The sequence below is a fragment of the Octopus sinensis genome, linkage group LG6, assembly GCF_006345805.1.
Source record: "Octopus sinensis linkage group LG6, ASM634580v1, whole genome shotgun sequence".
Taxonomy (NCBI): domain Eukaryota; kingdom Metazoa; phylum Mollusca; class Cephalopoda; order Octopoda; family Octopodidae; genus Octopus; species Octopus sinensis.
The window spans coordinates 8,854,239-8,880,287 of record NC_043002.1 but is presented as its reverse complement, the minus strand read 5'-3'; the positions used below and the strand labels follow the sequence as shown (position 1 = coordinate 8,880,287).

The 26,049-nt window shown below is 41.0% G+C and overlaps 1 protein-coding gene across 1 annotated transcript; it reads left to right on the top strand.

The window, feature by feature from the left end:
* Positions 1-6,461: 6,461 nt before the first annotated feature.
* Positions 6,462-24,349, top strand: LOC115213101 (translin). The gene is made up of 6 exons (XM_029782026.2): positions 6,462-6,619; positions 14,878-14,971; positions 16,719-16,815; positions 19,372-19,487; positions 21,111-21,190; positions 24,024-24,349. Exons 1-6 carry the CDS (start codon positions 6,542-6,544, stop codon positions 24,243-24,245), a joined length of 687 nt encoding a protein of 228 aa, XP_029637886.1. The 5' UTR covers positions 6,462-6,541; the 3' UTR covers positions 24,246-24,349.
* The last annotated feature ends 1,700 nt before the right edge of the window (positions 24,350-26,049 follow it).

The window sequence follows — 26,049 nt, the reverse complement described above, 5'->3', positions numbered from 1 at the left end:
CTTAATTTATCGACCCCGAAAGGATGAAAGGCGAAGTTGACCTCGGCAGAATTTGAACTCGGAGCGTAATGGCAGACGAAATACAGCTACGCATTTTGCCCAGTGTGCTAAAGTTTCTGCCAAGCAGCTTCCAGAATACTATGGCTGTTCCAGACAAGATGTACAAGTATAGCAGTTTGAACTGCAGCCTTATCCAAGATGTAGCTGAGGTATACCTGCTCTCATCAATTGACTGTAAATTCTTCCCTGTGGGCCTACATCAAACAGCTACTGCATCATGTAGGATGAATACAATGCCAAGTATCTCCAGAGTAAAATTAATGGTGTTTTCCTGTAACGACAAGGTGGCTATGACAAAAAGAGTGGTGGATGGCACAAAATGGTTGAGAACTCTTTCTCTTTTACTTGTTTCAGTCATTTGACTGTGACCATGCTGGAGCACCACCTTTAGTCAAGCAAATCAACTCCAGGACTTATTCTTTGGAAGCCTAGTACTTATTCTATCGGCCTCTTTTTGCCGAACCGCTAAGTGACGGGGACGTAAACACACCAGCATCGGTTGTCAAGTGATGGTGGGGGGTAGAAACACAGACACACAAACATACACGCACACACACACACACACACACATATATATATATATATATATACGACAGGCTTCTTTCAGTTTCCGTCTACCAAATCCACTCACAAGGCATTGGTCGGCTCGGGGCTATAGCAGAAGACACTTGCCCAAGATGCCACGCAGTGGGACTGAACCCGGAACCATGTGGTTGGTAAGCAAGCTACTTACCACACACCCACTCCTGCGCCTCTTGATTTATTCTACGTAGTTTTCCGTTTTGGATTAATTATCATATATTGTATTTATAATTATAATTTTGCCTTTGATATGAATCTCGTCTATGTATTTGTCTCTTCAATCAGTGTTCTAGCAGAAAAGAAAATATGGATCTTTTCGGTTTCAACAGCAGTTTTTTCTAGCGGTGTCATATGAAATTGTCACCCATAATTATGAGCCTAGTATCGATCTATTGCATTTCAATCTGATTTAGGGTTAGGGTAAGAGCGGGGGGAAGGGTATCTTTTCTTTCTTCAGAAATGTAAATAAACCCAATCTGTTTCTTAAACGAGGGACATATTCATACGGCACAGAATGTTTTCACCCCAACAGACGTCAGTGATTGGTTGAAATTGCAGAAATTGAAGAAAAAAAAGCCAACAAATATCTTACAAACTGTAACGTGAAAGGATCTATCATCGAAGCACTGGCAGGGTGTCGAGATCCTTTCTAGTCACATACAAAAATTCTTGTAGAAAACAAACAGACGAAACTCAGGTTAAAGGTGAACAGACAACTTGGTTTATTGATTCATGGTTGTACGTTGTCTGATGGGGGAATAGACAGCCTCTGAGTATGCTGGTGTTGGTCGTTGAGGTTGGTTGAAGTTGGTTGAAGTGGTGTGTGGCTGTCAGAGCCAGGAAAACCGTGACCGATCGCAGTGCTGTCTTGAGCCGAAGAGAGAGATTTGAGGTTCGCGGGCTCGAGAGATGTTTTCCCGCACATGCGCATGGGGAAGACTTCCGGTGGCCACCCGGAAGTAGTCCCATTCTGCGCATGCGCGCCGAACCCTACACTGTAGCATCACTACAGGGCTCCCCTCCGAGTGCGAAGTACGGCAACCAGAATATTGTGGTGGTGCTGCAGAAAACAGAAGGCTTGCCGATCCCCCAGAAGACTTGGTACATACTATTATACAATAAGAAACATTTTAAAGAAAGTTAAATGTAAATTGTTTTTGAAAGTTTCTTGGGCCAATGCACTGTTCTGCCCGATTTTGTAACATACGGTGTGCTCGGGGCACCCGTTGACGGCGAGGGTGGTGTTGTAGGAGCCGGTGAAGGTGTTTGTGCAGGTGAAGGCGTTTGTGCAGGTGAAGGCGTTTGTGCAGGTGAAAGTGTTGTTAAAGGTGCATAGGTGGGTGTGTCAAGGTTGTCATCAAAAGATGAAGACGTCTCAAAATGTGCCTTTTTTAAACGGTCCACGGAAACGGTCTCCGAACGACCATTTATCTCAATCGTGAAAACCTTTGGTGTGCGAGAAAGCACACGAAAAGGTCCTTTATAGGGAGAAACAAGTGGCCCTTCACAGAATCGTCCCGAACAAAAACATGCGACCAGGTGTTCATATCCGGTGGAAGATGGGACGGTGGAGATTGCTTTCTGGGAAGCATGGGCGGAAGGTTTGAAAAATATTCCCGCAGTCTGGTGACATAGGTCGCCGGATCATGGGGCGGGGAAGTGTCTGGCACCAACATCGTACCGGGCAATGCCAGTGTGGTACCATACAGCAGCTCTGCAGCAGAAAACCCCAGGTCTGCCTTGACAGCAGTCCGACAGCCGAGAAGCACAATGGGCAGAAATTCGATCCAGGACTGTGGGTCCGAAGAGGCACGAAGAGCGGCCTTGAGCTGTCTATGGAACCGCTCAACCAATCCATTAGACGCTGGATGGTAGCTTGTGGTGTGGATATGGTGCATACCCAAAATTCGCGACAATTCGCGAAATAGCGAGGCCTCAAACTGTCGTCCACGATCAGTTGTCAATCGGGACGGGACTCCGAAGCGAGAAATCCAGTTTGAAACGAAAGCTCGCGCAACAGTCTCAGCAGAAATGTCTGCTATCGGAATGGCTTCTGGCCAGCGGGAGAAACGATCGACACAAGTTAATAGATAAGAGAACCCGCGACTCACAGGCCATGGTCCAACCAGATCGATGTGGACATGGCGAAAACGGGCCTCCGTGGGGGGAAATTGTCCAAGGGCACGAACGTGCCGTTGAATCTTGGATCGTTGACACTTGGAGCAGGTGCGTGTCCAAGAAGTAATTGTGCGACGCATATTCGGCCAGAAAAACCGAGCAGTGATTAGTTTGAGGGTGGCAGCGATGCCAGGATGTGATAAGGAGTGCAGTGCTTCAAACACTGAGCGTTGATGGGTCTCAGGCACCAGTGGCCTGGGAGATCCAGTTGAAGTGTCACAAAGAATGGTGCCTTCGGCTGACGGAAGCGGAAGGTAGGAAAACTGGCAACAGGAGAACTGAGAAGGAGAAGTTAAATCTAACGACGCCAAAGGTGGCTGCTCCTGCGATATGGCAGCTAAGTCGATAGCAGCAGGAGACGAAAGGGCGCAAACTGGAAGGCGAGAGAGAGCGTCAGCAGGAACGTTCTCTTTTCCAGGTATGTGTCGAATGTTGCTAGTAAATTGAGAGATAAAATCCAGGTGCCGAAAAGCACGGGGTGAGAGTTTGTCCGTTTTTGAAAACAGGGCAAACGTAAGGGGCTTGTGATCCGTATAGATCACAAAATCTCGCCCTTCAAGTTGATGCTGGAAATGACGAACCGATAGATAGATCGCTAGGAGCTCACGATCAAAGGTGCTGTATCGTCGTTCAGCTGGTTGCAGTTGACGGGAAAAGAAGGCTAGAGGTCGAACATGGTCATCCACTGTGTGTTGTAACACAGCGCCAATCGCAGTGTCCGATGCGTCCACAGTCAAAGAGAGAGAAGCACCAGGAACTGGATGTGCAAGCAAAGAAACAGAAGCCAGCTCCTTCTTAATGGACTCAAAGGCTGTCACTGCCTCAACAGAGAGGGTGACTTGACTGTCCTTTCTAGGAGAGTCCTTTAACAGCCTGGTGAGAGGTAGCAGCTTATCTGCACAACCGGGAATGAAGCGTCGGTAGAAATTGACCATCCCTAGATAATGCCTGAGCTGGCGCAAGGAAGTGGGGGGTGCGATGCGTTGAATGGCATCGACTTTTGACGAGAGGGGGCTGATTCCAGTCGAATCAATATGATGCCCTAGAAAATCTAGGGAAGAGCGTCCGAAAACACACTTGTCGGGGTTTATGCGTATGCTATACGCGCGAAGACGCTGGAAGAGTTGAGAAAGGTGCCGGAGATGATTTTCTCGTGTGTCGCTCGCAATGAGTATGTCATCGACATAGGCAAACACAAAATCAAGACCGCGGACAACCTCATCAATGAAACGCTGGAAGGTGCTAGTAGCATTCCGCAAACCGAAACTCATGTACAAAAACTCAAAACACCCAAACGGGGTAGTGATTGCAGTTTTGGAACGTCGGCTGGGTTGACCGGTATTTGGTGGTAAGCGCGTATCAGATCGACCTTCGAAAAAATGGTACAACCATGGAGATTTGCTGTAAAGTCCCGGAGATTTCTAATCGGATAGCGATCGGCTATTGTGACGGCATTGAGGCGTCGATAGTCTCCAACCGGGCGAAAATCAGACTCGCCCTTTCGCGCCAAATGAAGGGGAGATGCCCATGGGCTGGTGGAGGGGCGTATAAGGCCAAGTTGAAGCATGTGCTCAAACTCGGCTCTGGCCGTTTTAGTCGGTCTGGCGCTAGGCGCCGGGGGCGTGAGAATACAGGTGGCCCATTGGTGGTGATGAAATGGAGGGTCGAGTGGGTAGGATTTTCCGGTTTAAAGGCAATGTCCACTAGCTCCGGAAATGAAACCAAAAGAGAGTGAAATGGGTCTCCAGAGGTGGCAACAAGAATGTCGGGCTAAGGACCGCAGTGGTGGAACTCCCAGTCGGTGTAGAGAGCGACGTCGTGCTATCAAGAAGCCTCCGACGCCTGACATCCACCAATAGGTTAAACCTATCCAGGAAATCAGCGCCGAGAATAGGATGTGGGATGTCAGCGATGACGAAAACCCATCGAAAGTCTCGGCGAAGGTTGAGGTTGAGGCGCAGCGAAATCTGACCGTAAGTGGTTATGGGAGACGAGTCAATAGCATGCAAGACAATCGAAGAGCGCTTCGGCTTGTCTGCAGCCAGACGAAGGGGCCAGATGCTGCAACAGGAACCGGTGTCTACCATGAAGAATGTCTTCGACACCAGATCTTTTACATAGAATGCACGATGTTTGGGAAACGAGATGGAAGAAGGTGACGTGCTCACCTCCTCCGGATTTAGTTTTCCGAGGGCTTGAAAGTGCACGGCTGGGTACACCGATCTGCCCTTTTGGTAGAGCGACTACGACTGCGTTGTCGGCGCTCGATCGCACGGGATAGATCGTCGATTCGCCGCGTGAGCGCATCAATCCGCTCGGCTAGTGAAATTTGCGCAGGGCCCCTATACATGCACAGAGGCCTCGCGATGGAGATGGATTCGGAAATTCCAGTATTCCATCGGCCATCGTGGCAATCTGAATATTGCTCTCCCCCGAACGTGTGTTGCGGCGGAGGATTTCTGCTTTCACAGACGCGTATGTGGCATCCGGGTGGGGACTTATTATTAGATCCCTGATCGATGCGGCGAGTCGGGGATGTAAGCCGGAATATAGCAGGTGCAACTGCTGCTGTGGAGAAATGGCATGTGCATCAAAATACCACTCCACTTGGGCAAACCACAGGCCCATATCCCCCGTAAATGAAGGCAAACCTGAAGCCATGCCTTTGTCGGAAGGAATCTGTGAGAAGGGGGCAGAAGGTATGGTCTAGAAGTGGAGAGAGAACACGTGGAACCGAGAAGGCAATTCAAAATTGTGTTTGTGTGTGCACCTCGTGGGTAGCAAAAAAAAGGAATAAGTGTGTACAAGGAAAACAAAATACAGAAGGAAAAAAAAAAATGAATGTGTGTGTGTTTTCTTTTTTCTTTGTTTTTTTTTTTTTTTGTACTGTGTGCGATGAATAAGGCTATTTGACCCACCTCGCCGTGCTGAAAAGGAGGAAAATAGGAAAATAAATGTGAATTTCCGCGCTCTTCGGCCCCAAAAAAAACCTGTTCGCTGTGTCTTTTTCTATCCTGTTCTTTTTCTCAACTAGGGGTCACCAATTGTAACGTGAAAGGATCTATCATCGAAGCACTGGCAGGGTGTCGAGATCCTTTCTAGTCACATACAAAAATTCTTGTAGAAAACAAACAGACGAAACTCAGGTTAAAGGTGAACAGACAACTTGGTTTATTGATTCATGGTTGTACGTTGTCTGATGGGGGAATAGACAGCCTCTGATGTATTGCTGGTGTTGGTCGTTGAGGTTGGTTGAAGTTGGTTGAAGTTGGTGTGTGGCTGTCAGAGCCAGGAAAACCGTGACCGATCGCAGTGCTGTCTTGAGCCGAAGAGAGCGATTTGAGGTTCGCGGGCTCGAGAGATGTTTTCCCGCACATGCGCATGGGGAAGACTTCCGGTGGCCACCCGGAAGTAGTCCCATTCTGCGCATGCGCGCCGAACCCTACACTGTAGCATCACTACAAAACTATAGAATTTTCTCAATAAAGCCAAGAGAAAAAGATGTTTTATAAACACATTCTACCAGTATACGAAGTTTAAAAGTGTTTAGTTACGTGGAAATTATTTAAAAAAAAACTGCCGTTCAAACCGAAAAGATCCGAAAATATTATCACCGTAATACCCATCACCACCCTCTTCTCGAGTAACGGGTCTCTGACAATACGAATCTAAAAGTTCAGCTCCGCATGTTCTCAGCATTCGTCTTCTCTTAGGAAACAGAATGGCTCAGGAATCCGATTTGACGCTTATGTTTGCTTCTTTCCAAAAATATTTGGATTCTGAACGGGAAATTCGAGAGGTAAACGGAAATTAACAAAAATGATTCTTTGTTTCTCTTTTGTATGCATCAGTTGTGTCTGACATGTATTTCTCTCTCTCTCTTCACCGTTTTTATTTCCAAACACGGCCCCAGGAGGAACAATGATGTACTAAATGCATTTAGAAAGTAGTAGGATTTATTTATTCATTCGAAGCTGATTTTACGAATTTCTTACTATATACTATCCTTCAAGTAAGATAGTCTTTTGGGGTACTACGAGCGAACAGTGGTCCCGGTGCACGCACTCGCGCATCCGCGCTAGCTAGACGTAAGTAGTCGATCCTACAGCGACTTTTTAACCCTAACCCTAAATCTAACCCTTACCCTAATCCTAAACCTAATTTTTTAACCCTAACCCTAACCTTAGTTTATTTATAAAAATAATTTATTTACTTAGAGACAGAGAAACAGTGGTCCCGGTGCGCGCACTCGCGCTAGCTAGACGTAAGCAGTCGATCCTACAGCGACTTTTTAGCCCTATCCCTAAATCTAACCCTTACCCTAATCCTAAACCTAATTTTTTAACCCTAACCCTGACCATAGTTTGTTTATAAAAATAGGTACTTGTCTATTGTCGTAGTCCCGGTTTCGCACACGCGAATTCGCGCGCGCGCGCGCCAGACGTAGGTACCCGATACCCGAGATCCTACGAGGTGACTTGCGCATGCGCAGTGCAGAATTCGCGCATGCGCGTTAACCCCCCCCAAAAAAAAAGGTGTTGGATTTCACTAAAAATATATATGTGTGTGTGTGTATATATAACATTTTCAATTTTACACAAAAAAATTACATAGTCGCTTTCCTCGCGGATTTACAGATAAATGAATTAATTACTATTTTACAGAATAAAATTAAATAATTCTTGAAAATTAATTAATATTAATAATATTTTTTGAACAAAGTAAATAATTTATAAAACTTGGTTAATTTTTTTTACACAAACGCGAACGTATATAATTTGTGAAACTTTTTTTTTTTTTACAGACGTATATAATTTGGTAAACTTAATGAATTAATTTCTTCTCATCATCATCATCGTTTAACGTCCGTTCTCCATGCCAGCATGGGTTGGACGGTTCGACCGGGGATCTGGGAAGCCAGAAGGCTGCACCAGACTCCAGTCTTATCTGGCAATGTTTCTACAGCTGGATGCCCTTCCTAACGCCAACCACTCCGTGAGTGTAGTGGGTGCTTTTTACATGCCACCCGCACAGGTGCCAGGCGAGGCTGGCAACGGCCACGGTCGGATTGGTGCCAGTCGAGGCGGCTCTGGCATCGGCCACGATTCGGATAGTGCTTTTTACGTACCACCAGTCCAGGGGTCCTGGCATTTGCCGGGTGTCACACTTGCCCCAACATGTCTTCGCAAGCAAAGGGGGTTGGCATGGGTGCCTGTCGTCGGATGAGGTTCGATATCAACTTCGCTTGCCTCAACAGGTCTTTGTGTATAAATGTATAAATTTTTCGCACTAAATTCTTTCCGTAGAATTTATCAAAAAACGCGCAAAATTATTCCGTAGAATTTATCAAATTAAAAAACGCAAAATTAATATATTTTTTGAAATTGCAAATTATTTAGAATATAAAACAAATGAAGTTAAATTTTAAAAATAAATGTCATATACTTATACTCTGTAAGGTGCTGTGTTCACACTTCAATTTACTATTTTCTAGAAATGTTGCTTTTCTAATTGAAACAATTTTTCTCAATCTCCATTTAAAAGTCCATCATGTCTCTTGAGACATATCAAAATGAACAACTTTGAATTACGCGGTGGTGGTGTGAGGTTCTAATTTTTTTTTCTGATCTCTCTTTGCCCCCCTAGATGGAGGTGTGGTGAGGAGACAGATGAAAGATGTTTCATTCTCTGCTATATATGTGTATATATATATATATATTTCTTAAACCTACACGATATAGTCTATAAATTTGGGATGTTATTGAAAGATAATATATTTTGTCATCAGAATATATATACTTTCTCACACTACAATTAAGATATATTTATTTTAAATCGTTCATCTTTTCCCGCGACAACAAAAATTGGGCGCGAAAATTTTTCTAAATATCAGCGGAATGAACAACTGAGATAAAGAGGGGGCAAAGAGAGATCAGAAAAAAAAATTAGAACCTCACACCACCACCGCCGCCGCGTAATTCAAAGTTGTTCATTTTGATATGTCTCAAGAGACATGATGGACTTTTAAATGGAGATTGAGAAAAATTGTTTCAATTAGAAAAGCAACATTTCTAGAAAATAGTAAATTGAAGTGTGAACACAGCACCTTACAGAGTATAAGTATATGACATTTATTTTTAAAATTTAACTTCATTTGTTTTATATTCTAAATAATTTGCAATTTCAAAAAATATATTAATTTTGCGTTTTTTAACTTGATAAATTCTACGGAATAATTTTGCGCGTTTTTTGATAAATTCTACGGAAAGAATTTAGTGCGAAAAATTTATACATTTATACACAAAGACCTGTTGAGGCAAGCGAAGTTGATATCGAACCTCATCCGACGACAGGCACCCAAGCCAAACCCCTTTGCTTGCGAAGACATGTTGGGGCAAGTGTGACACCCGGCAAATGCCAGGACCCCTGGACTGGTGGTACGTAAAAAGCACTATCCGAATCGTGGCCGATGCCAGAGCCGCCTCGACTGGCACCAATCCGACCGTGGCCGTTGCCAGCCTCGCCTGGCACCTGTGCGGGTGGCATGTAAAAAGCACCCACTACACTCTCGGAGTGGTTGGCGTTAGGAAGGGCATCCAGCTGTAGAAACATTGCCAGATAAGACTGGAGTCTGGTGCAGCCTTCTGGCTTCCCAGATCCCCGGTCGAACCGTCCAACCCATGCTGGCATGGAGAACGGACGTTAAACGATGATGATGATGAGAAGAATTAATTCATTAAGTTTACCAAATTATATACGTCTGTAAAAAAAAAAAAAGTTTCACAAATTATATACGTTCGCGTTTGTGTAAAAAAAATTAACCAAGTTTTATAAATTATTTACTTTGTTCAAAAAATATTATTAATATTAATTAATTTTCAAGAATTATTTAATTTATATAATTAATTCATTAATTTTATTCTGTAAAATAGTAATTAATTCATTTATCTGTAAATCCGCGAGGAAAGCGACTATGTAATTTTTTTGTGTAAAATTGAAAATGTTATATATACACACACACACACACACATATATATTTTTAGTGAAATCCAACACCTTTTTTTTTTAGGGGGGGGGGGGGGGTTAACGCGCATGCGCGAATTCGCGTGTGCAAAACCGGGACCACGATAATTAACAAGTACCAATTATTTACTTTTGCGTTTTATTTACTTTGTTCGAAAAATATTATTTAATTTTCTTCAGCCTTGAAATACAAACATACGCACAAGCCGTTGTAGGATCGACTACTTACGTCTAACTAGCGTGGATGCGCGAGTGCGCGCACCGTGACCACTGTTCGCTAGTAGTACCGTCTTTTTGTTTGCTTAAGTAGCTATGGCGTGAATGATCAGCTTCGAACGAATGTGAAAATGACCAAGTTCTAAAAAGTGTACATGTTTTATATATATTATATATGAAAATAAAAATTGCTTCTGTATATTTTGGCGCTCGATGTAATTAATGTATTTTTACAGCCCTCTCCTACAGAAAACAAAAAAAGACACTTTTTCATTGAAGCGTGACGGCTTGACCGAGGCGAGAGTTGCTACGGATCAATGCAAACTGACAAATCAAAAACAACTATTTCGAGACAGCTAAAATATATTTAATAAGAAATGAAAATTAAAACGCGAAAGCTAAAATATATTTAACTAGCAGTATTGCCCGGCGTTGCTCGGGTTTGTAAGGGAAATAACTATATAAGCATTTTTAGAGAGTTATAGCCAAAAAATAGCAAAAAAATTGCACTAAAAATGGGAAAAAAATGATGGTAAATTTTTTTTTAAATCGTTGACTCATCGTAGACATTTTTAGAGAGTTACTTCCCTTATATAATAGCGAAAAATGCATTAAAATGGAAAAAAATGATGGTAAATTTTTTTTTTAAATCGTAGACTCATCGTAGACGCGTGCTAATACCCAGAAGGGCTCGATATGAATCACGACTATAAGATACCCGGTTTTGGTTAAACTGCACCGCAAAATGTGGGAGTAGTTAGAAATCTAAATCGTAGGAGACAGACACACAACTTGACTTTTATGTATAAAGATAAGAAATGAAAATTTAAATGCGAAAGCTAAAATATATTTAATAAGAAATGAAAATTAAAACAAAAATACTCAGACCAATTAAAATTATAGACTGTAAACATATCTCACACCAATCAACAGATTCTGGAACGGATCATCATTTATTATTAAATATATTTTAGCTGTCACGCTTAAATTTTCATTTCTTATTAAATATATTTTAGTTTTTAGGTGATGTACTTGCATAGCAAGTGACCTGATCTGAGTTCGTATACTGAAACAAAAACAATTGCAGTGTGGAAAGTGTTTATAAAACATTTAAAAACACGCAAAAACTGTTAGATTCACTTCAACATTTAAATTTAATTTGCCAAAATATTTTTGTCGCTTTGAGACCACGACATGTTCACTAACAAAATTCCATGCTGCATATATTTTAGCTGTTATGCGAAAATTCGCCAAAAACAAAACCAAAAGAAGCCTTGAATTATTTATTATTGCGATTATTGCATATATTTTTAAAATAGACAATATGAAAACAAAAGGCGTCTTTGTTACCTTATACACCATGAGGGAGCGGCTACATGGTTGTTCAACCTGCTAGAAAACGCAGCTAAATCCCCCCCCCCCCCCCCGACATATTAGCTGGGTTCTCTACTTTTTTTTTTACTGTAAAGATTTCTCAGGTCTTTACCTTTTGACCGGCAGATTTAGAAAATAATTTTTTGTAACTAAACACTTCTGCAGGCTACCTCTTAGACAAATGACAAGAATCTCCTCTTTGTGGCTGGGGACTTCTGTGGGCATGTTGGCCAGCAGCCTAGTATTTTCAGTAGTGTACATGGGGTTCGTGGAATTCATTCAGGAAATGAAGAGAGAACAAGGCACCTGGAGTTCTGTGATGCAAATAATCTATTGATCTGCAACACCAACTTCAGGAAGCCAGCCAGTCACTCGATAACACACAAATCAGGTGTCTGAGCTAGCCAGATCAATTACATTCTCATCAGGCAGTGGGATGCATGGTTGCTCTTAAATACAAAGACCCTCCCTGGCGAAGAATGTATCCTCCTGCATAGACTAGTCATTAACCCTTTAGCATTCAGATTATTCTGTCAAATGTAATGCTTATTTATTCACAGTTTTGAATTAATTATGCATTATCTCATAACATTGAGATTTTAATGCTATAATTGCTTATTTTTAGAATGACATTGCAGCATAGGTATGGGAGGTCAGATCTGGCATGTTTGAACAATAAACAGATAGAATATGGCCGGTTTAAATACTAAAGGTTAATGATTTTAGACTCGGAGCCAGAAGGATGCCAAGAAGCAGACTAATCTGGAAAAGAAGGATTTGAAAGCTTATGGACCCTTCATGTACTCAGAGATTTAGGGACATCCTAACTGAGAAATTTGATGAGTGAGGAGAAACTACAGACCTATGACATAAAAAGCAACTGGGAATTCCTGCAGGACAGCTTACTGAGTGCCATCTGTGGGTGATGCAAAGTTCCAAGCAGACCTAGGGTAACGTGGTGGTGGAATGATGCAGTGCTAGAGCAAAGAAACGGACTGGAACAATGGGGAGTAGCAGGGAACTGTATCAGATAGCCAGAAGGGAAGCTAGAAAACAGGTATATCTAGCCAAGGAGAAGCAGAAAAGAAGTTTGCCTATGTTCAGCAACATGAGGACAAAAGAACTGAAGTGTTTTAGATTGCAAGAGAGTGTGTGAGAGGAAGTCATAGGAGAGAAATGTGTCTGAATGGATGATGGTACATGTGTAGGCTTCAAATGCCATTATGAAAGACTGCTGAATGTGGAGAATGAATGGAAGGAGTCTGCCAAATATCAACCCAATTGAGGGGTCAGCTACCCAGATCGACAAAACCTTGGTAGATGAAGCAATTAAGGATATGAAGACAGGAAAAACCCCTGGTCCACCAGGAATCACCGCTGAGATGCTTAAAATATCTGGCAGCGTGGGTTATAGTCTACTCACCCATGTTGTAAATCAGGTGGTTCACAAAGGAGTCATACCCAATGACTGGTGTAACAGCACCATAGACAACTGCTACAAAAGTAAAGGTGATGCCTTAGATAGAGATAATTCGAGAGGTATCAACTTGTTGGATCAGGTGATGAAATTTACGGAGATAGTCATAGTCCAACTAATAAGGGAGAGAGTTTGGTATTGTGCCAGGGAGAAGCACCACTGACACTATATTTCTGGTAAGACGGCTGCAGGAGAAATACCTAGCCGCAGATAAATCTCTGTACTTGGCCTTTGATGACTTGGAGAAAGCCTTTGGCAGGGTCCCCTGATCCCTTATCTAGTGGTCAATGTGGAAACTAGGGATAGACGAATGGTTGGTGAGAGCTGTACAAGCCATGTACAAGGATGCTACCAGTAAGGTGAGGGTTGCCAAGGAGTACAGCAAAGAATTCAGGGTACAAGTAGAGGTTCAACAAGGATCAGCACTCATCCCCCTCTTGTTCATCATAGTCCTCCAGGCAATAACTGAGGAATTCAAGACAGGATGTCCCTGGGGGCTCTGCTAAGCTGATGACCTTGCTCTTATAGCTGAATCACTACCTGAAGAAGAGAAGTTGCAGGTAGAGTCAAAGAGCCTTAGAGTTAACTTAACAAAATCCAAAGTCTTTATAAGTAGGAAGGCAGACAAATTACAAATCCCTTCAGGTAGATGGCCCTGCTCAATCTATAGAAAAGGTGAAGGTAGAAACACCTGGCGTAAGCTTTGGATACATAAAAGGTGCAGTAATATAATAGGAAGATGAACAGGGAAACTGGCTTTTGTATGTGGAAGATACACATGTACAATAAACGCTGAAAATGTACAGAAATAGACTCCATCAACTGCCAGGGGGACAAACTAGAGGTAGTAGATAGCTTCCGTTACCTAGGTGACCAAGTTAGTAGTGGAGAGGAATGCTCTGAGAATGTAGCTGTGAGAATAAGATAAGGCTGGACAAAGTTCAGAGAGCTCCTTCCTCTGCTGGCAACAAGGGCCTCTCTCTCAGAGTGAAAGGCACATTGTATGATGCCTGTGTGTGAACAGCCATGCTACATGGTAGTGAAACATGGGCTGTGACTGCTGAGGACATGCGAAGTACTTGAAAGAAACTGTGTTGGAATTTGGCAAAGTATCTTTTACCACAGGCTTGGGTCAGCCTATATCTTTTGACTGAAATTTTGTAAACAGAAACTGGAAACTCACCATAGGGTCTCTTTCTCTTCTTGGCTGGTAACCTATCATCTGGTGTAAAACCACCACCTGGTCTTCGGGTATCTTTAGCTGATTCCATTCTTTTGCAAGAATTCCAACCAGGTCTTAAGTTACTTTATAACTTATCCCCTTCTTCCTTTCAGTGTAAGAGACTCTAAAATAGGGTTACAAGTCCTACTCTTCATTATCATCATTGTTTAACGTCCGTTTTCCATGCTAGCATGGGTTGGACAGTTCGACTGGGGTCTAGGAAGCCAGGAGGTTGCACCAGGCCCAGTCTTATCTGGCAGTGTTTCAACAGCTGGATGCCCTTCCTAACACCAACCACTCCGTGAGTGTGGTGGGTGCTTTTTACGTGCCACCAGCACAGGCTGGCAGTGGCCATGATTGGTTGGTGCTTTTTACATGCCACCAGCACAGAAGCCAGTCAAGGCAGCGCTGGCATTGGCCATGTTCAGATGGTGCTTTTTACATGCCACCGGCACAGGGATCACAACTACAATTTCCATTGATTTTTGATGTTGATGTACTTGACTCAGTAGGTCTCCTCAAGCACAGGGTTTAAATGGTGTCAGTCCAGCGGCACTGGCAACTGCCAGGTGCCAGTCATAGGATTGGTTCAGTTTTGATTCCGATTTTACTTGCCCCAACAGGTCTTCGCAAGCAACAAAAAATGAAAAAATGAAAAATGTGAATAATGTTTCAATATCAATTCCATGAAATTTTTGAGAAAAGGCCTTGTTCAATTGAAATTTGTGTTATTTGGTTTCTACAGAAAATCAGAGAAGCTGTGAACGACCTGGAAGACACAGCCAGAGAAGTGCTAACTCTACTACAGTCAATTCATCAGGTTGAGAACCATCAAAGAGGTTTGTTATATATATTTGGTACCAGTTTACATCTAGTTCTCCCATATTGTGCCTATAGATTTCTATTTCACAAGGTAAACCTAGCAATACACCAAAGACAGTACTCTTGGAAGCATTTACATATCAGTAAGGCCATAAATACAATAGCTAGAAATAATGGAAGAACTAGTCAGCAGGAATATATATATATATATAAGTTCAGCAAAATTTAGATTCAGATGAATATGGTACTTAAGTTAAAGGCACCAGAATTTGGTATGGTATTATCCATATAAATCAAATGGGGTGATTATAATCAAAATAAGCAACAAGGATATCCAAGGTAGAGTAGTACAATTGTTTCATGAAACATATATATATATATATATATATATATATATATATATATATATATGTGCGGCATGGCTGTATGGTAAAACACTTGCTTCTCAACCACATGGTTCTGGGTTCAGTCCCACTGCATGGCACCTTCGGCCAGTGTCTTCTACTATAGCCTCGGGCCGACCAACCAAAGCCTTGTGAGTGGATTCAGGAGATGGAAACTGAAAGAAGCCCATATGTATGTGTGTGTGTATATTTTTGTGTATTGTCCCCCACCATCGCTTGACAACTAATGCTGGTGCGTTTATGTCCCTGCAACTTAGCGGTTGGGCAAAAGAGACCGATCGAATGAGTACTACGCTTACAAAGAATAAGTCTTGGGGTCGATTTGTTCAACTGAAGTTGGTGCTCCAGCATGGTTGCAATTAAATGACTGTAACATACATACACACATATATATATACACACCAACATCAGTTGTCAAGTGATGGTGGGGATACAGACACACTCACGCAAACAAATATACACATATATACAACAGATTTTCTTTCAGTTTCCATCTACGAAGTCTGCTCACAAAGCTTTGGTCGACCCAAGGCTATAGTGTGTGTGTGTGTGTGTGTATATATATATACTCTCTTTTACTTGTTTCAGTCTTCTGACTGTGGCCATGCTGTAGCACCACCTTTAGTCGAGCAAATCGACCCCAGGACTTATTCTTTGTATGCCTAGTACTTATTCTATCGGTCCCTTTTTCCAAACCGCTAAGTTACGGGGATGTAAGCACACAGCATCTGTTGTCAAGCGATGTTGTGGGGACAAATACAGACACACACACACACATACATATATATACATATATACGACAGGCTTCTTTCAGTTTCCGTCTACCAAATCCACTCACAAGGCTTTGGTCGGCCCGAGGCTATAGTAGAAGACACTTACCCAAGGTGCTATGCAGTGGGATTGAACCCAGAACCAAGAAGGTTCTTTGAATATGTACAATGTATTTTAAGTCTAAATAGTATTTACGTTTACGTTTGTGTAACTGAGATATTTTGGTTGGATTATATAGTCATTGGTGTTACATTACTTTCTATATTCTGTAACTGTCACAATATACTTTTCTAGGCCTGAAATTTTTGTGGGGAGAGGGGGACCAGTTGATTAAATTTACCACAGTGCACAACTGGTACTTAATTTATCGAGCCACAAAGGATGAAAGGCAAAGTCGACCTCAGCAGAATTTGAAATCAGAACGTAAAGACAGACGGTCAGAATATACAAACACTTCTCATGGCACCAGTACACTGTTTACAGATGCTTTCATTTTTTATGTTTTCCGTGAGTTTTTCACGGGTCCAGCTAGTAAAGAATTAATGTTATAATTCAGTATTGCTTTACTATTTTACCGGTTCTCTTTCAGTCCCAGAAATCTGTGAAAAAGCCAAAGGTTATTTTAGCAAAATTAAGGAACAATATGCAAACATTGCAAGCAAAGTGCCTGATAACCAATTCTACAGGTAATCTCTGTCTTAAATTTTTTGTATGTGTTTCAATATTTTATTTGGAAGAACTACTTATATATTTTAATATTTTAATTTAATATTTTTCAATACCTATTTCTTCACTACCCACAAGGGGCTAAACACAAAGAGAGGACAAACAAGGACAGACAAACGGATTAAGTCAATTATATCGACCCCTGTGCGATATGGGTAGGGGGAGGGGATACTAGATGGTCTGTTGTGAAGGAATCCATATATGTATGTGGTTACAGATGTGAGGTATATGATAAAGAATACTTGCTATTTACAGCAGTTTGACATGTGTAGGATAGGAAGGGTAATTTTAAGTATAGGGAGTTGAGAAGTGCTTTTAATGTAAGGTTATAAATCATCTAACCTCAATTTGGTTCAGATGCTATTGGATACAACTGAGATGTCTATGTTTCTTGATAGTTACCAGAATATAAAGATTGTTTATTGTAACAATAGGAATATTTAATTATAAGTTTAATGAAGGGAATTCATATGTTTAGGCATGTGTGCAGATTTGTTTTCATCTTTGCTAGTTATACACCAGTGGAATCCATTTATATAAATCCATAGTAGTCTCTTAAGCATTTTACTCTTTGAAGACCTGTTACTATTAATTGTCTTGTGCTTCATAATCATAATTAATCCTTTAATTATCCATTAACAGGAAAATAAATTAAGAATATAAAATCTGGTTTGCATAACCTCAACTAACATTGTGGAAGTGTGTTAACTAAGAGATATTGGATTTACATCATAAGATAATTTAGATACCAGCTTGCCTAAAACCATCACTAGTTCTATGATACAAAATCTCCTGTTCACATTCAAATAGGCTTCAAGCATAATTTTATGCAGGAACCTTTTGCTAAGTTATATTTTAAGCATCAGTTTAATAACATGAAAAGGGCAGAATTTGCCTAAGGGGATTAACCCTTTCGTTATTATGTTTCTGACCAAAATACACCCCTCATGAGTTTCAATTAAATTCTAAAATAATCATGAAGTTAGACTAGCTTCATTAAATAACTCTAACTTTTTAACTTATCAACATATTAATGTGATATTTGGAACATAATTAAAGAAAGGGTTCTTAATCAATTCTATTGCATAACTTTTGACTTTAATTACAGGTAAATCCAGGTAAACTGAACAAAAAGTGAAAATATTAAAATTTTGTTTAAACATCACCTTAGAAAATGAATCATCAGCTAATATTCAATTAGGTATGCAACAAAATTTTGATAAAGAAGAATTGTGCACATCACTAGATCATCAGTTGAATTTAATGCACAACAGAACAGGTGTACCATAAAGGTGAAATAAACTGAAATACTGGAATCCACCTAAATCCATCGCAAGTTCGACCGAACCAAAGAAATCGGTCCATAATATCTACCCAAGTAGCTTAACTAATACTTCATTTTATTGATACCAGATAGATGAAAGACAAAGTTGAGTTTGGCTAGTTTGAACTTAAAAGAGCAGGAATAAATACCTTTGTAATGATTCTGCTAATCCACTAGTCTGATAATGGCAAAGTTAATTATTTTACTAAATCCCCAGGTGATTACTTTCAGAATCAATTGGAACATTTAAGTCAGTTTGTTTTGTTGGGGAAATGGTCATGAAAGAACTTTAGGAACTGAAATTTGTGTAGCTTCATCTTAGTTTTGAGTGCATTACTTCTAGTTCTTCAAAAGTTGGATGTAATTATTGATTCATTGGCTAATTTCCTCACAAGCTGCAACTTGGTTTGCGTAATCTCTCTCTATATGATGTATGTGCATCCTGCAGACTTGTAAAGAATTACAAGAAGCAAAATATACTGAGCCACCAGAGACACACATGGTTGTTTCAATGAAATTGTTTGATAAAATGTTCCAAAAGCTATTTCACTCCTCTCTTATATTCTAACTGAATGAAGTTTGTCATATATATATTATATGTATATATATATACACATCATGTGGGCTAGTCATGCACTTCAAATACCTTTCCATCTATTTTTCAATTATACATTGTTCTTACTTGTACTTGTGACGGCGTTCACCCAGGGTGGGTTGAGCCAGCTTCTTCTCTTATAGAAGTTTCATGGGAATATTGAATTTACAAGCAGTCCCCGACATCTCGCATGCATATCCTCAAAGCGGTAGGGTGGTGTAAATGGGCAGTGTCAGAACTGTGCCATCGGGAACTTTGGTTCCTGGTAGGGCCACCCAAGGCGGAATGGTCTGGCACCAAGCAGTATTAGGGCCACAGCCTGGCCAATGGGGCTCTGGTGAAAATTCCAAGAGGCATCTGATCGGCAACTGGCGGCTTCGAGGTCATTCTGTTCCTGCGTCTTTGGAGACTCCGCGGCAAACAGGGCGTCCCGTCACTTGGGATATGCATGTGGAATGTCGGGTTAAAGAGTTCAAACTTAGCTAATAGCAAAATACATTAGTGTATGTGAATAGGATTTAAGGGCAAGCCAAAATGTTATAGAAACATGTTATAAAAATACATTCGATGTATTAAAATGTTTCCTTTTTGTTTTAGATTCCACGATCATTGGAGATTCGTCACACAAAGGCTTTCATTCTTGGCTGCGTTTTTATTCTACCTTCAACACCATGGTTTAATATGTTATGAAGACACTGCTGAGATGTTAGGCTGTAAGTTGTTTCTTCTGATTTCTCTTTTGACTTGCATAAATTGGTTCCTAAGCACAACAGTTTTTCCAAACTTCACAGGAATTTAATGAGGATAGGTAAGGGTGTGGGTAAAGAAGTACCAGGAATTGTTAAAAATCTTGGACAAAGTGAAGGCATCTTATTAAAAGCACGAAGTGATCTGTGTGTGTGTATTTTCTTTTATTCTTTTACTTGTTTCAGTCATTTGACTGTGGTCATGCTGAAGCACTGCCTTTAGTTGAGCAAATCGACCCCAAGACTTATTCTTTGTAAGCCTAGTACCTATTCTGTCGGTCTGTTTTGCTGAACTGCCAAGTTAAAGGGGATGTAAACACATCAGCATTGGTTGCCAAGCGATGTTGGTGGGGACAAACACAGACACACACACACATATTACGGGCTTTCAGTTTCCGTCTACCAAATCCACTCATAAGGCTTTGGTTGGCCTGTGGCTATAGTAGAAGACACTTACCCAAGGTACCATGCAGTGGGACTGAACCCGGAACCATGTGGTTGGTATAGCCACTCCTGCGCCTATATATATATAGGGAGTGAGAGAGAGAGAAGGTGAGGAGAGAGAATTGATCCAACACTAGACTCATTATTTATTGATGAAAGGCAAGGCATTCTATCCAATGCTCTAACGATTCTAAGTAAAAATATATCTGGTGATGGTCACTGCTGCACGAGTTACCTCCCTTCACAATAAGGTTACGCTAGCCGTTTGTTTCTGAGGGAACAGATAAATGGAGAGTTTCAGACGAAGTGTGTTGCATTCAGCATAATGGACAAAAAAACAAAAAACCATGTTGGTGGCAGTGTTACAGTCCAATGACCAAAGCCATTTAAAGAAGATACATCATTTCCTGAAACAAATAGTCTGCAGTTCCTTTGAAGTCATAATATAGCAGTTGGTTGTGTTCAATGACTTATTGACTTTGCCAGTCTGCTTCGACTTACAGTAAAATAGGTTGGTGTAATACCAGCTTAGAGCACATAAATTTGCATAGGAAATTAAAGAAAGCTGTTATCATAAGTGTATGTGTTGTAAGAAGGCCATTTTCACAGGAATATCTGTTGTAAATAGGTACAAAATGTAAAAACATGAAAAGGAGTGGCTGTGTAGTAAGTAGCTTGCTAACCAACCACATGGTTCCGGGTTCAGTCCCACTGCGTGGCATCTTGGGCAAGTGTCTTGCCCCGGGTGGACCAATGCCTTGTGAGTGGATTTGGTAGACGGAAACTGAAAGAAGCCTGTCGTATATATATGTATGTGTGTGTTTGTCCCTCTAGCATTGCTTGACAACCGATGCTGGTGTGTTTACGTCCCCGTTACTTAGCGGTTCGGCAAAAGGAGACTGATAGAATAAGTACTGGGCTTACAAAGAATAAGTCCCGGGGTCGATTTGCTCGACTAAAGGCGGTGCTCCAGCATGGCCGCAGTCAAATGACTGAAACAAGTAAAAGAGTATGTTGATGATTGAGTAGCAATGTGTTTTTTTCACAAGCTTTATGTCATGTTTTGCTTTGAAATGGTTGTTAAAGAAAATGTTGCTTTATCTGTAGACTGTTAATAATTTTTCCCTTTTTATTTTGTGTTTTTAGTAAAAGTGGATAGAAAATGTGGTTTTCACTTGGATCTTGAAGATTTCCTTATGGGCCTTTTACAAATGGCAACAGAACTTGTAAGTGATAAATCCTGTTAGAATCATCATCATCATCATTGTCATCATCGTTATTTAATGTCTGTTTTCCATGCTAGCATAGGTTGGCTGGCTTGACCGGATCCAACAAACCAGAGTACTACGTTGAGCTCCAATGTCCGTTTTGGGCATGGCTTCTGTGGCTGGTGGATGCCCTTCATAATGCCAACAACTTTACAGAGTGTACTGTGTGCTTTTTTTGATACCAGCACTAGTGAGGTTACCTTGTGACTTGTAAGACAAAGAAAAGACCTTGGGGTTATATTAGAGTTGGAGGTGGCATTATGCTAGGCAGTAGAACAAACACAAGGTTCTTGCTATAGAGGAGATACATGGCTATCCTGCATTATAATAATAAGAATAATAATGAAATTATTGTATACAGTGCTCAGGTGCACCACAACTTGTCAAAGGTGCGTATAAAGTATTTGCAGTAATGTACAAATGTCTGGAAAGCGGACAGTGTATGAGTCAGATACATGCTTGCGTGTGTATGGAGGGGAGAAAATCAGGTGTAGTGTTGGCGAATCTCAGGAAGCATGGAAGTTTTGAAGGATGCAGTGCTCCGACAAATAACAACTGATGCCGGCAGTTTGTTCCATGCTTCAGCAACTCTTAGCATGAAAAAATGTTTCTGAAAGTCATGGGAGCTGTGCTGTTTTCTGACTTGGTAAACATGTCCACGGGTGTTAGACAGGTGGAGTTTGAAAAGGTGCTCAGAGTTATTGTTTGTAAGATGGTTAATAATTTTATGGGTGTCTGCCAAGTCAGCTGCCAGACGTAAGAGTTTCAATGTATCCATGCCCAGGGAAGTATAGCTTATATAAGAATGTATAGATGTAACTGGAACGAAGACAATAATGGTGAAGATGAGATGTCAGTAGATTCTCTCAAGATACAAGAAGGTTGGTCTAAGGATTGGGAACGATGGATGGATGAGTTTATTGGAATGTGAGAGATGAGAGACAGATGGCTAGAGTTGGATGCTGAGGTGAATGAAAGTGTGATCGCTGATAAGGCAGCAAGCTGGCAGAAATGTTAGCGCGCCGGGCGAAATGCTTAGCAGTATTTCGTCTGTCATTACGTTCTGAGTTCAAATTTTGCCGAGGTCGACTTTGCCTTTCATCCTTTCGGGGTCGATAAATAAAGTACCAGTTACGCACTGGGGTTGATGTAATCGACTTGTTCTCTTTGTCTGTCCTTGTTTGTCCCCTCTATGTCTAGCCCCTTGTGGGCAATAAAGAAATAAGAAACGTTAGCACACCGGGCAAAATGCTCAGCAGTATTTTGTCTGTCACTACATCTGAGTTCAAATTACGCCGAGGTCGACTTTGCCTTTCATCCTTTCAGGGTTGATTAAATAAGTACCAGTTATGCACTGGGGTCGATATAATCGACTTAATCTGTTTGTCCTTGTTTGTCCCTTCAGTGTTTAGCCCCTTGTGGGTAGTAAAGAAATAGAAAGTGTGATTGCTGATAAATATCAAATTAGTTGAAAGAATAGGAATGGCTCAGGAAGGAGGAAGCAAGGATAGCAAATAGTATGATAAATCTGTAGGTAGATCAAAAAATGTGCGAATGATGTGTGGTGTGGGGGAGTAGCAGTGAGTGGGGAGAAATGTACACAGGTAGATGGATGTCACAGGTATGTAGGGGTGGCTAAAGTGGTGGACAAAGAGGTAGGAGGAAAAGTGGGTTGTCAGTGACAGACATACCAGGGTGATGAGATTGATAACAGATAATAGATGGTGTTAGCAATAAGGTAATGGCAGTTCTAAGATGGATCTTGGAAGCATAGAAAAGGGAGATTGGTGGAAAATAAAGTGGGAAGGGATGATGTTAAAAATGTGGGATTGATTTGAAAAGGAAGGGGTTTCAGGGGCAAAATGCGTAAAGAATCATTTTTCGGTCAAGTTTAATAAAATTTAATATGTACTCAATGCATGAGGTGTCATTTTTGGGCCCAAGGCCCAATGAAGAGCCCTCCACAGGGCTAAATAAAATTAGCGTTAAACAAAATTAGGTTGGTTTCTAAGTTTTTGAACTTGTGAAATATTTTGGTTAAGAAAAACACAATTATTTGGATGCAAAATTTTGCCGTCTCATTGAGAACGTGGGGGAGTGGTGTGCAAATTTTGATAATATTTTTTGAGAAGTGGACTGGTTTTATCAGTTTGAGAACCACAAAGTTTGCTAGTGATTGCTTAAGAAGATGTCCAAGACCCAGTTTATGGGAATCTGTTTGTAACATTTCTATTTGAGACAGGAACATATTTTATCTTTGATTCCTGTTCCTTTTAAGCTAATTTATGCATCCATCTGTAGACAACATAAACTCAGTGTACAGCAATCCCTAGTATTACAGAAAGGTTACATTTTTGAAAGTTTTGCTGTAATGTGATGTATTTTTACTGAAATTTTTCATGACAACCCCCTTCCAAAAAAAAAAAGCACAACTGTGTTTATAACTAGAGTATATTCAAGGGATTGAAGGCAGTGAGCTGGCAGACATGTTAGCGTGCCGGGCGAAATACTTAGTGGTATTTCGTCTGCCTTTACGTTCTGAGTTCAAATTCTGCTAAGGTCGACTTTGCCTTTCATCCTTTTGGGGTCAATAAATAAAGTACCAGTTACGCACTGGGGTCGATGTAATCAACTTAATCCCTTTGTCTGTCCTTGTTTGTCCCCTCTATGTTTAGCCCCTTGTGGGCAATAAAGAAATATATATTCAAGGGATTGTTTTTTTTTTTATTTATAAGATCTGCTTCCCGTTTTTAAAACAAATTTCTGTTGAATTTTTTGTTATACTTTTCAGACTCGCTTGGCTGTAAACTCCGTTACTGCTGGCAATTACCAAGAACCATTGCTGATTAAGAAATCTGTCACACAACTGGATGCTGGATTTAGGCTGTTAAATTTGAAAAATGATTCTTTGCGCAAACGGTACGATGCTTTGAAATATGACTTGAAAAAAATTGAGGAAATAGTTTATGATTTATCAATTCGTGGACTCAGTAATAAAACAGAAGATCAGTGAATTTGGACAGGTTAATGAGATGCAACTTTTTTCTTTTTGTAGGATCTGGATTTAAGAAAACTTTTCAAATAATAAAGCATCATTTCATATTGTTTTTAAAAGTTGACAACTTGATAACATATTGCATGTTTTGTGTACCATTTAATCATACAAAAGAACATGAATTTTCAGAATTTCCTTCTATAAATCATAGGTGGAGGTGAATGATATGTGGTTAAGGAGGTTGTTTCTTAACAGCACAGTTCTGAGTTTGATCTGTGTGGCCCCTTTTTGTGTTTCTCTCATAAAAATATGAATTTTTGCATAAAAATTTGAATTTTTCTTATGTAAATCTGAAATTGTTATCATGAAAATCTGAATACCTCACTTTTCTCTTGAAGTTTGAATGTTTTGAATATCTGAATTTTTTTCTCACAAAAATTTGAAAGCCTTGCCCCTCTCATGAAAGTTTATGGTCACTTCCAATTTTCTAAGGCAAAACATGTTGAAACACAGGTGCCCCAGAATGCTGTGTGCCAATGAGACAAGTGGTATTTAACACGCTGTCATTGTAAAAGGGAGAAGTTATTCTATGACATACACAACAGTATTCAGCATATTTTGCTGTAACAGTATCGCCAACAGCAACAATAATAAAAAGAGACGTTGAGCGATGGCTAGGAGAATATTGAGCTTTATTTGATAACCAATTGATCTAGCAAGCGGGGCCTCATATCAGTGAGGTTGGGGGGAGGGGCAGTGCGCAATGATGCCATCGAGAGTTATAGGCCCCGAAATGGCGTGCATTCTCTCCTGATGGCCCCATATACTTACTGGCTTCTGGTATGCAGAGCTTTTGGCTGGTAGCACTGGCATGTGCACGTTCTTTGCAAAACATCTATCACTGACATGGTTTCCACAAAAGAACTATTTTCTCTCTCTCTCTCGGCAACAAAACCTGAAAATTGGCAGATGTAGCTCAATTTAGAAAAGTTGAGGGAGAAGGGAAGACCTTACTCATCCCCTCCTGAAACTCTTGCCAAGAAAACTATTCCATTCCAATGAATGAGTCTTAAATCCCAGCGATTGGAGACTTCTACAAATACCCAAATAAAAAGAACCCTCCTAAGATGTAAGTAGAACATCAACTAAATATCTAGGGCAAGATATTTCGGCGGAGATGAGGTCTTGTTTAAGATTGAGGTCCCTGCAATCCAGCACTCAGTGGCCGCTCGCTACAACAAGAATCTTGTTCTCTTTCTTACTCATTTAGAAAGATGGGCAGTAAAGATAACTATACTGGGGTTCCAAAAAAATTGGACCTTTGGTGGATTCTCGAATGCATAGTCCTTGAGGGCAGTGATACTCTCATGATGTTAAAAGAACAAGGAGGGATCGCAGGACTGGGACCACACTGGAGGTTCTTCTCTTTGAAAAGCCCAACCAGATGGAGATTTGATCTCCCTGCTGAATAGAACAGAGTAACGCCTTGTTGGAGATAGCAGACAATTGAAATGCCACATCTGTGAATGATGAAAAATCTGAGCATTTTACCCACACAACCAAATCAAGAAAGGGGGAAGGAAGACTTTAACTGCTGCAGACACCATCGCGGATATAACAACAGAACAGTGGAGGCGCAATGGCCCAGTGGTTAGGGCAGCGGACTCGCGGTTTCGATTCCCAGACCGGGCGTTGTGTGTGTTTATTGAGCGAAAACACCTAAAGCTCCACGAGGCTCCGGCAGGGGGTGGTGGTGACCCCTGTTGTACTCTTTCGCTCCAACTTTCTCTCACTCTTTCTTCCTGTTTCTTGTCCCCGACTT